Source organism: Stegodyphus dumicola, chromosome 3 (assembly GCF_044657685.1).
Source record: "Stegodyphus dumicola isolate Sdum_Otavi_A_Nest chromosome 3, ASM4465768v1".
In the NCBI taxonomy this organism is placed as follows: Eukaryota; Metazoa; Arthropoda; class Arachnida; order Araneae; family Eresidae; genus Stegodyphus; species Stegodyphus dumicola.
This window is the reverse complement of record NC_140770.1, coordinates 51,963,822-51,978,007: the sequence shown is the minus strand read 5'-3', so window position 1 is coordinate 51,978,007 and position 14,186 is coordinate 51,963,822. Positions and strand designations below refer to the sequence as shown.

Sequence of the window (14,186 nt, the reverse complement as noted above, 5' to 3'; positions counted from 1 at the left end):
GATCATCCATCTACGAATAAAACTTTGGTTCTGTCATCTCGTTACATAAACACCCTATGGCTGTATAGTGGGAAATCATTACGGAATGTATACAGAATGCGATATGAAACGATTTCGCGGATAGTTCAATGGTTCTTCATCTGAAAAAGCTTTTTAAATTTGGGAGCTGCCTAAGCCCAGCTACAGGCTTTTTAAGGAAAATGTAAGGAAAAACTACCATATGCTTTAGCTGTAGTTAATGCATTGGAAATTCAGTTTAGGAAAATTTTTCTCATAACTTGAGACTTAGCAACAAACAGCAATAGAGGCCCTTAAAGAACTATAGCAATAGACATCGAAAAATTTACTCAGCTAGATTCTGGTCAGGAAATAAAAGACACAGGTACAGGTGCAGTAAAATATGGGGGACACCAACGATGTACCATAGGTCAACTGGTAATACCTTCCCACACTAACTCATAAAAAAAACGCGAGATAGGGGGAATTGCATGTTTTATAAGAATTTACATAGACTGAAGCTTTCCAAATGGTCTGGAGTTTGCCTATTCTGGTACATTGTGCAATCCCACCGTACGCACCGTATCCAGTATTTATTAAAAACAATGATGTAGGACATAAGTAGAATACAAAATAGTCTGAATACGATTTGAAATTCACAAATTAAATTCAACATCTGTTTTGGTGCAACAAAAATAGGAGATAAACATAATTAGTAAACAGATAAACATAATGAGATAATTGGTACTGGCAACACAATGTTACAATGAATTGTAATAATAATGCTAAAGAGATGGGTGTCCATGGGCTATTTCAGATATAAAGGTTTATTGTAGCTTATAACGTTCACGAGTGGAGTCATTTTGTCCACAATCACAGCACGTAAAAGTTCACTAAATTTATGCAGTATGTGGACTGAGACCTGATTTTCCCTTCAAATCGAGTTATGAAAGTGGAACACTTTCCTTAAAATGCTGTGGCACATTTGAGGATTATCTTAATTTTTGTAAGTTGACACTGAATAGCTTGTTTAATTTAGCTATGTACTTGCGCCTTTTTCAGGTTGGAGTGGGATAGCTCTTCTAATTATTTCCTGCCTGAACACTCTTTATGCCGCTATATGCCTTGGGAGATCCTGGATGATAATCGAAGAACGCTACGACGAGTACAGAGAAAAGAACAGATACCCATATGCAGCTATAGCTTATAGAGCCGTTGGAACTAAAATGAGGTAAGATGATAAACATTTAAAACTTTATTCAGACTTTGTATTTACCAAGTCTGTAAAAGTCTTCGAAGTCAATATGGTATATCGAATACATTAATTAACACCAGAGAGACAGCCCCTGCCCTGGAAAGCTTAAGCTCTCCTTTCAAGGTTTAAATGAGCTGCAACTCCAGAGCCGATCTGGTAGGGCGCCACCCCTCCCGATCGTTGCAGAGGGTTAATTTCCCTCACAGTTTGGGTCGTCAGTGTACTGCACCGACTAGCTACACAAGTTAAGGAAAAATCGAACGTTCAAAATTCCCTCGATCAGGGCACCACTCTGTCACGAGGTACTAACTTCAAAGTTTAAGCCAAAATAGAGTTCATACGTCTCTCCACACCGACCATATCATATCCTCCCAGACCAGCAACTACCATCCACTATGTAGCTCCCCACAGCTTTGGTCGCAGACAAGACAATACCAACAGTCCCTGTCAAGCCTGAACGACCATCGAATAATCAATGGCTCTAGTCTTTCGCTGTGAAGAATGTTATTTTAATCTGTAGTTCAGAGCTGTCTAGACACATAAGTCTAACCAGTGATCTGAAAGAACCCCGGGTCTCCTCCCATGAATGGTCGGTTCCGGAAATCCCATTCAGCCGAACCACAGAGATTTTTGTTCAGCATCCGTTAGCCTATACCAACCAGCTTTATAGCCTAAAATTGTCCTAGGACAACCAGCTTTATAGCCTGAGTGTCGGCATAGTTTCCAGCGGGCAATCGAATACAGATTAAATAGCAATATGGTAAGGGATATTTATACTACCCCATGCTGCTTTCTGTAGGTCTTAGAAAAAAGTGATTCTGAAGGGTGCCAGAAAACACTGAATCTAAATAGCCATTTTGTTCAACCTTCCTTTGGGAATCTAAGAGATGTTACATTCCACAAAAGAAAAGGAAGAATGACCAATTTGTTTACATCAGCCATGTGATCTCTGAGGTTCTCTAACTTGTTTGTTTACATTAGCTATACGTAAGTCACGTGAACTCGGAGGTCATTGGAATGTATCTCATATGAAATTATTGGTATTACAGGATTTTATTGATTTGGCCCTAGTAAGAAATTTCAGCGCTTTCTGTAACAAAATGTTTACACTGTCTTTTGAACTTCCAAGCTAATAATACTTTTTTATTAATTTCATCATTACTGGATCTTATTTGACTCAGCACATATTGCTCAGAACGTAACGACTTTAATTGTTACTGAATATTATATTTTAAAATTGAATGAAAATTAATTTCCTGCAAAAGAATTTCAGATAGAATAGAAAAATGGAAGTCATTTTAATGGGTGGCTAAAAATAATTTACACGACTCTCAGCAATGCATAGTTCAGCAAAAATAAAACTCGAGATATAGGGTTTATAAGATACAAACTCGAGAATGATATGAATAATAACGATCGAACTCTCATTAAATCAGAGTGGCCCACCAGCGGCCGAGCGGTAAAGTCGCTGAACACTGGTAGTTCGGTCCGAGGTGCGAATCCCGCGAACGGGCTGGCTGCATGGGCGTTTTCGTGGTTTTCCCCATGTGTAACGTGTATACGAGTCAGTTTCCCTTAGAAAGTCCTCCACGAAGGCATCCCTCCTTTTAGGCAGATAGCCCTCGAGGCTTTGCCATAATCACACACACACACACACACATTAAATCAGAGTGAACAAATTTTAAAACTTTCCTATAACAATACCTATTTTTTTGCAAGGTAATGGGATCGGTCCAGGACAAAATCATCTGCTGCTTTGAACGGTATATATAGTTTACAAAACACTAATGTAAGTTGGTTAGGATAGATTTCCGGCGCATAACCTTTGCGGTTATAATGCACCAAAGATATGAGCAGTATTTTCTGAGCGCCAAAACAATCGCAAGAAAATTTAAAGATTAAGAACGATAAAAGAGGAAAAGAGAGTGAGTGAAGTAACATATGGAACCATATGAACGCACGTAATTTGCATTGCCACAATAAAACTTCATGTACAGAGCAGAAAATCATTAGCACCAAATTTACATAGCCCAAATGGCTAGAGTCAATCCTATAAAGATGTAGATCACGAAATCACGAAAGATGGTATCCGCCTCATTTGTGTAATTAACACTTGTAAGTTTTCCATTATCAGGTGTCAGAATGATATCCTATATCACTGCAAAAAAAAAAAAAAAAAACTTTAAAAAAATTCATATCTACATGCAGCCCCCCCCTGGTTACAACCGAAAACATCGCGGGAGAAAACGTCGTGGAGAAAACAACGCAAGAAGAAACCGTCGTGTTACAAAACATCGCAGTGCAAAACATCGTCGTCGAAAATAAAGCGGTTCAAAAACTTCGCAGTTTGAAAACATCGTCATAGAAAATATCGTGGTAAAAAATAAAGCACCTATAAATCATCGTATGACGATAACATCGCACACATGTGTTTTTCAGGTTTTAAAAATTGTAAATACATATTCGTATAAAGATTTGGAAGCGCAAAAAATGTTAACAACACTTTAAGAATAAACGGAAACAAAACAAGATATAATTTTCACCAAAACAATATCAGATTAACAAACGTGAAAAAAAAATTTTTTTCGTAATTAACATGTAGGGTTTCTCACTTCGTAAACGCTATGTTACCGTTGACGTGAAGAATCCTAAGAACTAGTTAGCGAATAATCGCTTGAGTTCGTGTACAGGAAACAACAGATACGAAGGGTTAAGAGACTAAGAATTAAACTCAAATTAATCTAAACTAAAAAGAGATACAGCCGAAGCTATCAAGATTCTAACAGTGTTGGCCCCTTAATTAATGGTATTTCAGGATTTTATTCATTTGGCCCTAGTAAGAAATTTCAGCGCTTTCTGTAACAAAATGGTTAACACTGTCTTCTGAACTTCCAAGCTAATACGTTTTTATTAGTTTCATCATTACTGGATCTTATTTGACTATTTGACGAATTTTGACTTATTTGATCTTATTTGACGAAGCTATTAAGGGCCTAAGTACAGCCGAGCGTAATAACAGCTTTGAGAGAGAGTAGCCAAAAGACAGACGCGCGCAAATCAGAAACTCTGATTCTCTCTCACTCAGCAAGTAGACTTCGCGGTTAAATACCGCTCTTCCTCGTTATGTATTCAGAGAGATTCCAAAACTACATTCTGGCTGGAAGTAGTAAGTTGAAGTTAAGAATTTGACAGGAAAGGAACTTAAAATTTAACTGTTAATAAAATTAACATAATCCTTACAAACTAAGCAATTTTTACAGAGGTAATCTCATGCAGTTATTTATGTTCCTTTTTCTAAACATTTATAGACTGTATATTTCATGAAAAATTATGAGTAAAACTTTATAAAAAAGTTAACTTATTAATGAGCATTGTTAATTATGTAAATTTAAAATTCTATTAAGTGCTATAAGTTGAATTATTTTTCTACTCATTTCCAATTTTTAAATGCTTAAATTTCCTTCTTACGTTTTAAGAAGAAGTTTATTAGTTCATTCAAAAGTATAAAATGTAAAAGTAAAAATATCCCTCTTCCTTTCTTGCGCTCCCAAATCATTATGCGAAAATGCATTTACAGCTTTGAAAAGCTGAAAAACGCATGTGTGCGATATTATCGTCATGCGATGGTTTGTAGATACTTTATTTTTTACCATGATATTTTCGACGACGGCGTTTTTAAACTGCGAAGTTTTTGAACCGCTTTATTTTTTATGACGATATTTTGTTTCACGATGTTTTCTCTTTGCTTTCTTCTCTCATACGATGTTTGTACAACGAGGTTTTCGCCATGTGTTGTTTTCCTTGCGACGTTTTCTTCCGCGATTTTTTCGACGGTCACCAGCCCCGTTGAGCCGAGTGTGTGTACCGAAAATGTTACGACAAATTTCTAGGGGAGGTAGGGCACATAATTAAGAATTGCATAGGAACCCATGGCAGAAACGGCACTGTACGCCACCAGGAGGTGCTCTACTGGTGAGTGCTAGTGGAGTGGAGTCTGCTGGTGGAAAGTGAGCAGAGTGCTAGTTTAAAGTGAGGATTGCTTCATTCGAGCGGTAGACACCATACGAAGAGCATGGAACGCTATACGAACGGAGAGCTTGTGAACATCTGGTTCCAGCATGATGGGCTGCCTGCTCAGTTTGGACTGGATGTCTGTAGCCATCTGAACAGATCATTCCCGCATCGATGGACTGGGCGTGGTGGACTGGTTCCCTGGCCCACACGCTTACCGGATTAATCGAGCCTTGATTTCTTTTTGTGGGGAGCCATCAAAAGTGTCGTGTATTACGATCCTGTTGTGTCTGAAATGGATCTCGTGGCAAGACTCGCCTGCGCAGCTGCTACGATCAAAGAAACTCCCGGTGTGTTTGAACATGTTCGGCAATCAATGATCCGTCGGTGTCAGGCAAGTTTGGCGTCTGATGGTGCAAACTTCGAGCTTCTATTGTAACATTCAAGCTGTCGAAACACCATTTGTATTCATGTCCAGTAAATGCTTAAAATAACCGCTCTCTTGTTTCCTTTCCCATCTTCTAGCTCTGCTACCACTTACCCCTGATATTTCCGGGTATAGGTTCCTATGCAATTCTTAATCCTTATGATGTGCCCTAACTCCCCTAGTATACTGACTAAGTATTATATTCTGACAGTCTCGGCTCTAAGGGCATAAAATACACGGACCTGGTTCCTACTATCCGTAAGGGCAGCCTATGTTGTCCTGGAGTATAATGGCGTTAAGCCATCCGAATGGGTAGCGCAATAACCAATTCTGAGCAATTTCAATAATATGTTCCACGCTTATCGAGATCTTCGTACCACTGGTGTGGTGACCCACTGGTGTGGGAAGCCGGTATAGCGATGTGGTAAATCGTCATCTGTGGATTGGGAACCCAGAGACGTTTGGGCAAATAAGACACTATAATACTCCTCTCCAGGGAGCTTTTGTATGCTATAAATAGTCCATCTTCCAATTAATACGGAAGTGAAAGGGTAAGCAGCATTCACATGTAATGTCTTTAGTTATAGCGGAAACGTACCTATTTCATTATATCTAAACGCATACACCTCTTCATTGTCTATCGCGATACATTTCACTGCGTTTTTTTTTTTTTTTCTTTAAAGTTTTAACTTCTGAAGCTTCTGCACTCAATAACAAAAGATGAAAGTAAATTCTCTCAGATCACAACCTGATCCTACACGTTCACTTACTTAATTTTGAATTTACTGGAAAATGTTACGAATTTTGTACATAGATAGATGATTTTAGTGCAATTATATATGAAATTGTTGCATTTTTCTGTGTAATGTAAAAAAAAAATCTAGAGAGAAAAGCTATGCCGAAAAAGTAAGAATACAAGGCAGTCCGTTTAACATTGAGTAAATGGGTATCTCGGTAAACTGGAACTCGGAGAACTCACCAAAGGTCGCCAGATTTGAGCAATAAAAAGTCACCAAATTTGGCACGAGATTCATCAGATTTGGCGCTATTTTGATCCGGTTCCTATATCACCATAACAGGCTGTAATTGATACTGTAGTAGTTACAGATAATATACTATACTGTAATAGCAGTACACTATATTAGCTGTAACCGTAATTCGACCCTCATATTGCTTTCCACTTATTTTGAGAAGCAGAAAGTACTAGAAATTTCTCGGCGGCCGGTTGAAAACTATATAACGCCGGAGAGAGCATCTGCTTTCAGTAGTTGTTTAGTTATTTGTTAGTTCAACGTGAACTGCAATATGTCCGTTAGCTTTCTCTTTTTAGATGCGCTTTGCATTGCCTTGTGTTTAACTTTCTTAGTTGTTTGAAGAGCAACTATTGATTGTACTCTCTAATGCTGTGAACACCTGTACTAGTATTTCTGCGGAAAATTTAAAACTTTGAAGTGTTTAGTTTGATAAAATAAATTTTATTAACCTATCATCGGATCTGTGTGCATTCAATCTATTACAAACCCGTACGCATGCAATAGGGACATGTATTCTGCACTTAATAACAAAAGATGAGAGTAAATTCTCTCATATCGCAACCTGATTTTATATGTTCCCTTATTTTATTTTGAATTAATTGGAAAATATAAAGAAAGTATGGCGCTTATGTAAGTAGCAAAGAAATTTATTTTTTCTCGATGATCTTGTCAATGTTTTCTTCTTCTCTTCTGAACGATCGTTTAATTCAGATAAATAAGAAGGAAATCTTTTTTTTTTTTTCTAGTCATATCTCTTTCTTACTAAAATTTAATAAAAGCTTTAAAATATAATTTCTAACTGGTGCAGTTTTCATTACGGAAACATGAAATCGGTAAAGATATAGAGTTATGTATTGTTTTAACATGCAGTATTTCACAGTGAATAAAATACCTTACTTTTCAGGTATATTGTGTCCTTTTGCAACGATTTTACGTTATTCGGTGTAGCGACAGTATTCCTGCTGTTATGTTCGGAGTTAATTGGAACTTTAGCGTCAAGTTGGGGACTATCGTTCTGCTACTGGATTTTAATTATAGCTGCCATCTTATGTCCACTCATGTGGTTGGGGACACCAGAAGATTTTTGGTAAACTAAATTTTTCCCTCAACATTTATTTAATTAACAAGAACTATTGCATTAAATTTAGGTACAGTTCTTCATGTTGCGACTGAAGCTTTTGTATGAAGTACAGTTGTAGAAACATTAGGTATCTTGGAAGCAGGAGTGATGAAAAATGAAAAACGCCTTCACAGGGAATCGAACCACGGACCTCTGGAATACGAGACCAGCGTGCTGTCCACTGCACTACGAAAGCATGCTAAGAAGGCGGGAGAAATACCTTATACAGTTACTTATTATTTTAATTATTTTTCTCCTTCGAGAACTTCATTCCCGTACAAATATAAATAACAATTTAAACACTTTGAGATCTCTTCAAATTTCTTACATTGATTTGTATTGCTGTGTTCAACAATACGTTAATCAAGCAGAGTTTCTTAGACATTTATCGGTTATAAGGGCCATGAAGCCAAATACGGCAACATGTTCAATTCCGGCTTACACAGATTGCTGATATAGTAAATGGTGTGGCTACTAAACAGAAAAAGCCGGTTTTTAACACTTGAAAGAACATTCTCGCTATATCTTCGGGTGGATCCCAAAACCGTGGCTCATAAGCAGACAATAGAGAGACTCTAAGGACCCCCGAAATGGCGGAAATAAGAAGCATATAGATAGTTAAGAGACAAGAACTTGGGCTTTTGTTTCTCTTCGCCGCCAACGAAAGGTTGGTCCACATAGAAATTATCAGTTATACCAATGATGATTCTAATTTACTTCATACAGGACTTAGAGCCTACCAGGAGCCGAGCGGTAAAGTCGTTGACCACTGATCAACGGTCACATTTATTTTGGTAGTTATCGTTGACTACTGGTCGTTGACCACCGGTCCGAGTTCGAAATCCGGCAAAACGCTCCGGGTGCATGGGCGTTTTCGTAGTTTTCCCCATGTGTAACATACATGTGAGCCACTTTTCCTTAGAAAGTCACCCGTGAAGGTGACCCCTTACGGAAATAGCCCTCGAGTGTTTTCCAGTAATTAAATAAAAAAACAAACAAAATCATATATTCATGTGGCAAAGCGTTGCTGGTAGTGATAAATTTAACGAAATTTTATCGTATATGACTAAGTTATGGCAACTAGAAGTTTCAATGTAAAATAATACTTTTTTGTTAAGTTAATGGGGTTAGAGTTCCGGCGAACGGACTGGTTGCAAGAGAGTTTTTCTGGTTTTTCCCATGTGCAATGTGGATACGAGCCGGTTTCCCTTAAAAAGATACCCACGTGGCATCTATCCTTTTCCGTGTAATGCATAAGGGCGGAGCATTTAATAAGCTCTAAAAAAATATCGTAAGTTAATTTTAGCAGTTAATAAAATCAGATTAACTAGCTAAATTTATCAATTAACTAGTTAAATCCGGTTAAGTTTTATCAGTTACCTGTATCAAATTCATGGTTTTTATCAGTCAAATGATTCGTTTTTATCTTTTTTATTTTTTATCTTCTTTTACAATTCTTAAAAAGTGGTTCATATTTAATTATTTTAATGTCTTAAGAATAACTAAAACATTTTAGAGCAAATTTAAATTTAAGATGTTGATAGTATTTGTATACAATGTGTCAAAAAAATTTCAAACAGGTGCATCTTTTTTATAAACAAGCATATCTTGAACCATGTTTTCGGAGGTACTTCACTTGAAAAGAGTAGTTAAACATAAATTTTAGTTTTAAAAACACGCAGGTTACGTAAATACAAAGTAATTAAAATGTAAATTATATACTTTTAATTATTGTGTGAATAGAGTCGCAATAAGAGTTCGTCACTTGCACTTCTGCAGCTGAAGAAGAGGGTTCTGTATATAAATCTTAGAAAAGTAGTCTTGCAAATTTGTAAATATTACGTACTTGATAATTCTTGTTGTTTAACTCATCCAATAATCGTTATTCAATTAATTAATAATTAGCCATACCATTAATAATTATTATACCAAATACTATTAAGAATTATGATATTATTCGGGATGTCAGCGTTAAGCGTTTGTTCTTACACCTTTGCTTTTACACAAGTTTCCGTACTTTTTAAATAGTGAAATATTCATAAAGGCAATTTTTTCTCGCAGTCTGACACAGGGACTCTTAGGCCTAAGTCCAAAAGTAGAAAAGTGAATGTGGGAAATCTTTTACTTTCGTTGATAGATTCTAGATTTACTTTTACGAGGAATTTTGGGTATTTCCAACCTAAAATTAGGGCCCAGTCTGAGGTATTCAATTATTAAATAAGGTGTTCCTAAAGTATTAATGGTCTCCTTTCTCCTATTCTCCTTTACAGGAAATTCACAAACCAATGCCCAGTCATTTGCATACATCAAGGTATCAAGGTTAAGTACTTCATTTTCACATTGCATTACATGTATACCTAGTGATGGCATTTATTATCTACACATGAAGTTATGTCGCGCTTATGTTTATCTAATTTGTAAACATTTCCTGCCTTAATGTTCCTACTCATTTCATTAATGTGTAAGGTGTATACGAGCCAGTTTCCCTTAGAAAGTCCTCCACGAAGGCATCCCTCCTCTTAGGCAGATAGCCCTCGAGGCTTCGCCATAATCACACACACACATTTCATTAATCTAGTTCTTACTGATGTATCATCGAACGTCAACAAAGAATATACAAGTTCATAACTAAATTTTTTTTCTAATTGATAACCAGGGAAGATTTCAAGGAAATTTAATTAAACAATAAAAAAGCTAACATTTTTCGGATAATTTTGATAGAAATGAAAATAAAATAATAGATAATAAATAACCCAGGATAAGTGACAATGCATAATTTATCTTTTTTTTTTTTTTTTTTTTTTTTTAAATTTTTGACAGAAGATTAGAATTCCTTAATGCAATATTTTAAAGCTTTTTATCTCTTGCCCCTGCATGTTAAGCTCCGCTGATAGTAAGGTAATAACTTTGCTAATAATCAAAATTGAATGTAGGATCGTTTTTTATATATAGGAATATAGGATTGATATTGATAAAGATTGATATTGATCTCAAGATTGATATTGTTAAAGATCATTCTCAAAAGGATCAATCTCTCAAGATTGATCCTTTTGAGGAGGGAAGGAAGGGGAAAAAAGTACTTTACATTATAACTTAACGGTTTTTTTTTTTTTTTTTTTTTTTTTTTTTTTCGTTAAATGTTCACTAACTTTAATTTTTCTGCTTAAGTCATGCATTTCCGGCAAAATAGCATTGGTTATTTTTAACTTAAGCAAGTAACGTGTATCATATTCTTTAGGAATACGTACAGCTTTTACTCAAATTAATATAATCTAAGGATGGTTTTGCCTTATTTTAAACGCGTATAAATTTTTCAACAATAATAATCATGGAACGTTAAAAGTGCTGCCGATCGTTTGCTAATTCAAACTATCATTTATGACAATTCCGTTGATGATAATTTCCCAATTGTGTGTTATACAGATGGCAGTAAAATTAAAAATCTATTTAAGTTAGCGTATTCGTTTTCCCTCGTGGTTCTAAACTGGAATACAAACTCTTTAGAATTCCCAATGAATGCAATGTTTTCCAAGCCGAATTACTGTACATTACTCAATTAAGTGGATATCTAACAACTGTTCGTTAAGTGCTAAATTTCTTATTTGCACTGATTCTCATTCATCCTTATATTCTCTTATGAATATCTTCTCATGTAATAAATTAATTGTCACTTCTCATGCCATTCTTGAAGACTTTAATAATAAAGATGTTGATGTTATTTTTTCTGATGTACGTGGCCACACTGGCAATCTATAAAATGAAAGGGCTGATTGGTTGGCAAAACAAACTACAAATCTTCGAGTTAATACTCCAATGTTACTGCCTAAGTCATTCTTTAAGAAAAAAGTCTGATGTGTACACCACATGACTTCCTTATAAAGAATATTAAATTATACGCTTTTTTCTTGCATTTCATTTAAACGTATTGGATTGAATTAAATCTACTTCGTCGATAGCGCATAAACCACAATAGAATAAATGCACTCTTTAAAATTCATTATATTTGTTTACCATAGCGACGCTCTGGTGTCGCTATGGAACCTAGCGCCATAGCGACCTCTGGCGCTAGGTTCACTTAACAGCTTTATACTTCGTTCATATTATAACTCAGAATGCACAAAATTCATATCATTTGAAGAATTATCTAATCATTGCCACATGTTCTATTCAAATACTATAATAAATCTAGAACGATATATAAAAGAAATTAAGCAAACAAAACAAAAAAGAAACAGTTTTTCACAGACGATTCAGTATTTCTCATTCAATTAATTTAATTCTCACTTCACAACAAGGCAAAAATACATAAAAACTCAAAATATCTATATTAAAAATTTTGGAGTAAATCTCAAACCCTTATTTCCTCAAAACATTCCAGAATGAATTACACATGATTTAATTCGCAATAATAAATTAAGGCGTTATCTTTGTTGTTGCGAAGCTTAGTCTCTCTAGATTGGCAACAAATCTAGTATTCTGCTGTTTCAAATGTAAAAAAATATGTCCGCCATGTTACTTAAAAATTAGACTTAACCGCACTTAAACACCTGTTAAATTGTTTATGATTCTACAAATATTGCTTGCAGATTTTCTAAAGGCATAAAAACCTTAACCGGAAAATAAGAACTACATAATTCGATCATTTTTAAAGCAAAACATTCATAATTTACAAACATATAAGAGTAAAGAAACTGAGATCACTGAGCCGGGTAACAGAGTATATATATATATATATATATATATATGTTTGGTGCGGCCGATTGTAACCAAAATACGAGGTGCACATCTACATGTTATAGCTGTCCTATATACAAAATTTCAACGTTCTGAGGCCACTCGTTTTTGAAATATGCGAGATACATTCGTACGTACGTAGAGACACCATGAAAAATTCTCTTCAGTATTCATTATAAAACAGTTTTATAATTTTTTTTGGAGGAAAAGAGCCTTTTATTCTGTCCTTACGAACAGATGTCGCGCAAAAACATCGTTAAATTGCATTCGAAAGCGGTCAAAATGGATATTTTCGTTGAAATATGCTGCCTGAAACTTTCCGGGATTACAATACTTTCTTTTTACTTCGTACAAGGAAGTAAAATGTAGGGATGAAACAACTCTCAAGTGGAATGAATTATACAGAAATTCTACTACTTCTCCTCTTTGACTAAATATTTTTTTTCTTCCATTCCTCACAGACTAAATAATAAACAATTTTGCTGTAATTTTGAAATTACTAAATTTCTAATACAGACTTGCATTCCTGCAGCTTTGGGGGAGTGGAAAATGTCCAAAATTTGTTGTTCTATTGTTCAAAGCTTACGAAAGAACGAAAAGAATTCATTTCTAAATTAAACTCTGTGAATTTTCTCTCCCTATTCATGTATTTGTTCAAGACAAAATGGAGTTTCCTTTCTTCAGTATAATCATCTCTTACATGCCATCTGTGAATTTGTAAGTTAATTTTATTTTGTGTTGTGTTGTTGTATTTGTTTGTTTTTTTACTTACCTCTGTAAGCCTTGTGTAATACTATGTCGTGCACAAGGAATTTAAATATTCAATAAAAAAAAAAAGACATTAAAAGTAGTTTGCAAAATATGAATTAGACTGAAGGCGCGTCTTTCTAATTTGCCTTCAATATATTTGCTAAAGTAAAAATAAATTGGTATTATTATTTTTAACTTCGTGAATTTTCTTCTTTGGTATGAAGGCCTGCAGCAATAGGAGCTTTGGTAACAACAACCTTGGCTTGCATTCTTTTGATTGTAGCTCTAGTCAAAGAAGAAAGAAAGGGTACATCGCATCCTGAATACCCTCCACCGACGGTCATGTCATTCTTCTTGTCCTTTGGAACAATCCTTTTCGCCTTTGGTGGAGCTTCTACATTTCCAACCTTTCAGAATGATATGAGGGATAGAAGCCAGTTTCCAAAAGCAGTCACTATTGGCTTTTCAGGTGAGCGTTGTATTCTTTGTTTAGTTAGGTAAAGATTTTACGAAAAAAAAAAAAAAAAAAGTCGGGCCGTTCTGTCTATAATAACATCTAAATGCATAAGCAGAAAAATATTTAGTAGATATATTATCCAACATTTTACCATATATCCGGATTCGAATTATACTTGATTATATTACTTAGAAGATTCCAGTCATTTATTTCAGTGTAGTTCATCATCCTACCTTCCTAGCTTCTATTATTTTTAGTGCCAGGAGACACATCTGGAAAATACAGTGCATGAAGATCTATTAACAAGTACATTTCAGTTTCTAATTTAAAATGATGACGAGAACTTAATCAGTTTTTCCCTTTTGTTCCTAAATTATCTTTCTTATTTTCATATATTTATG

The 14,186-nt window shown here is 35.2% G+C and overlaps 1 protein-coding gene across 2 annotated transcripts in view; it reads left to right on the top strand.

Moving 5' to 3' along the window:
* LOC118187418 (uncharacterized) overlaps positions 1-14,186 on the top strand; it is a 43,646-nt gene that overhangs the window by 16,580 nt on the left and 12,880 nt on the right. The window contains exons 3-5 of one of the 2 annotated variants that reach the window (XM_035357636.2): positions 1,060-1,228; positions 7,629-7,811; positions 13,553-13,797. In XM_035357636.2, coding sequence (XP_035213527.2) covers positions 1,060-1,228; positions 7,629-7,811; positions 13,553-13,797 — 597 coding nt within the window. The remainder of the gene's footprint in view (positions 1-1,059; positions 1,229-7,628; positions 7,812-13,552; positions 13,798-14,186) is intronic. The other variant, XM_035357637.2, reaches the window with a different exon arrangement.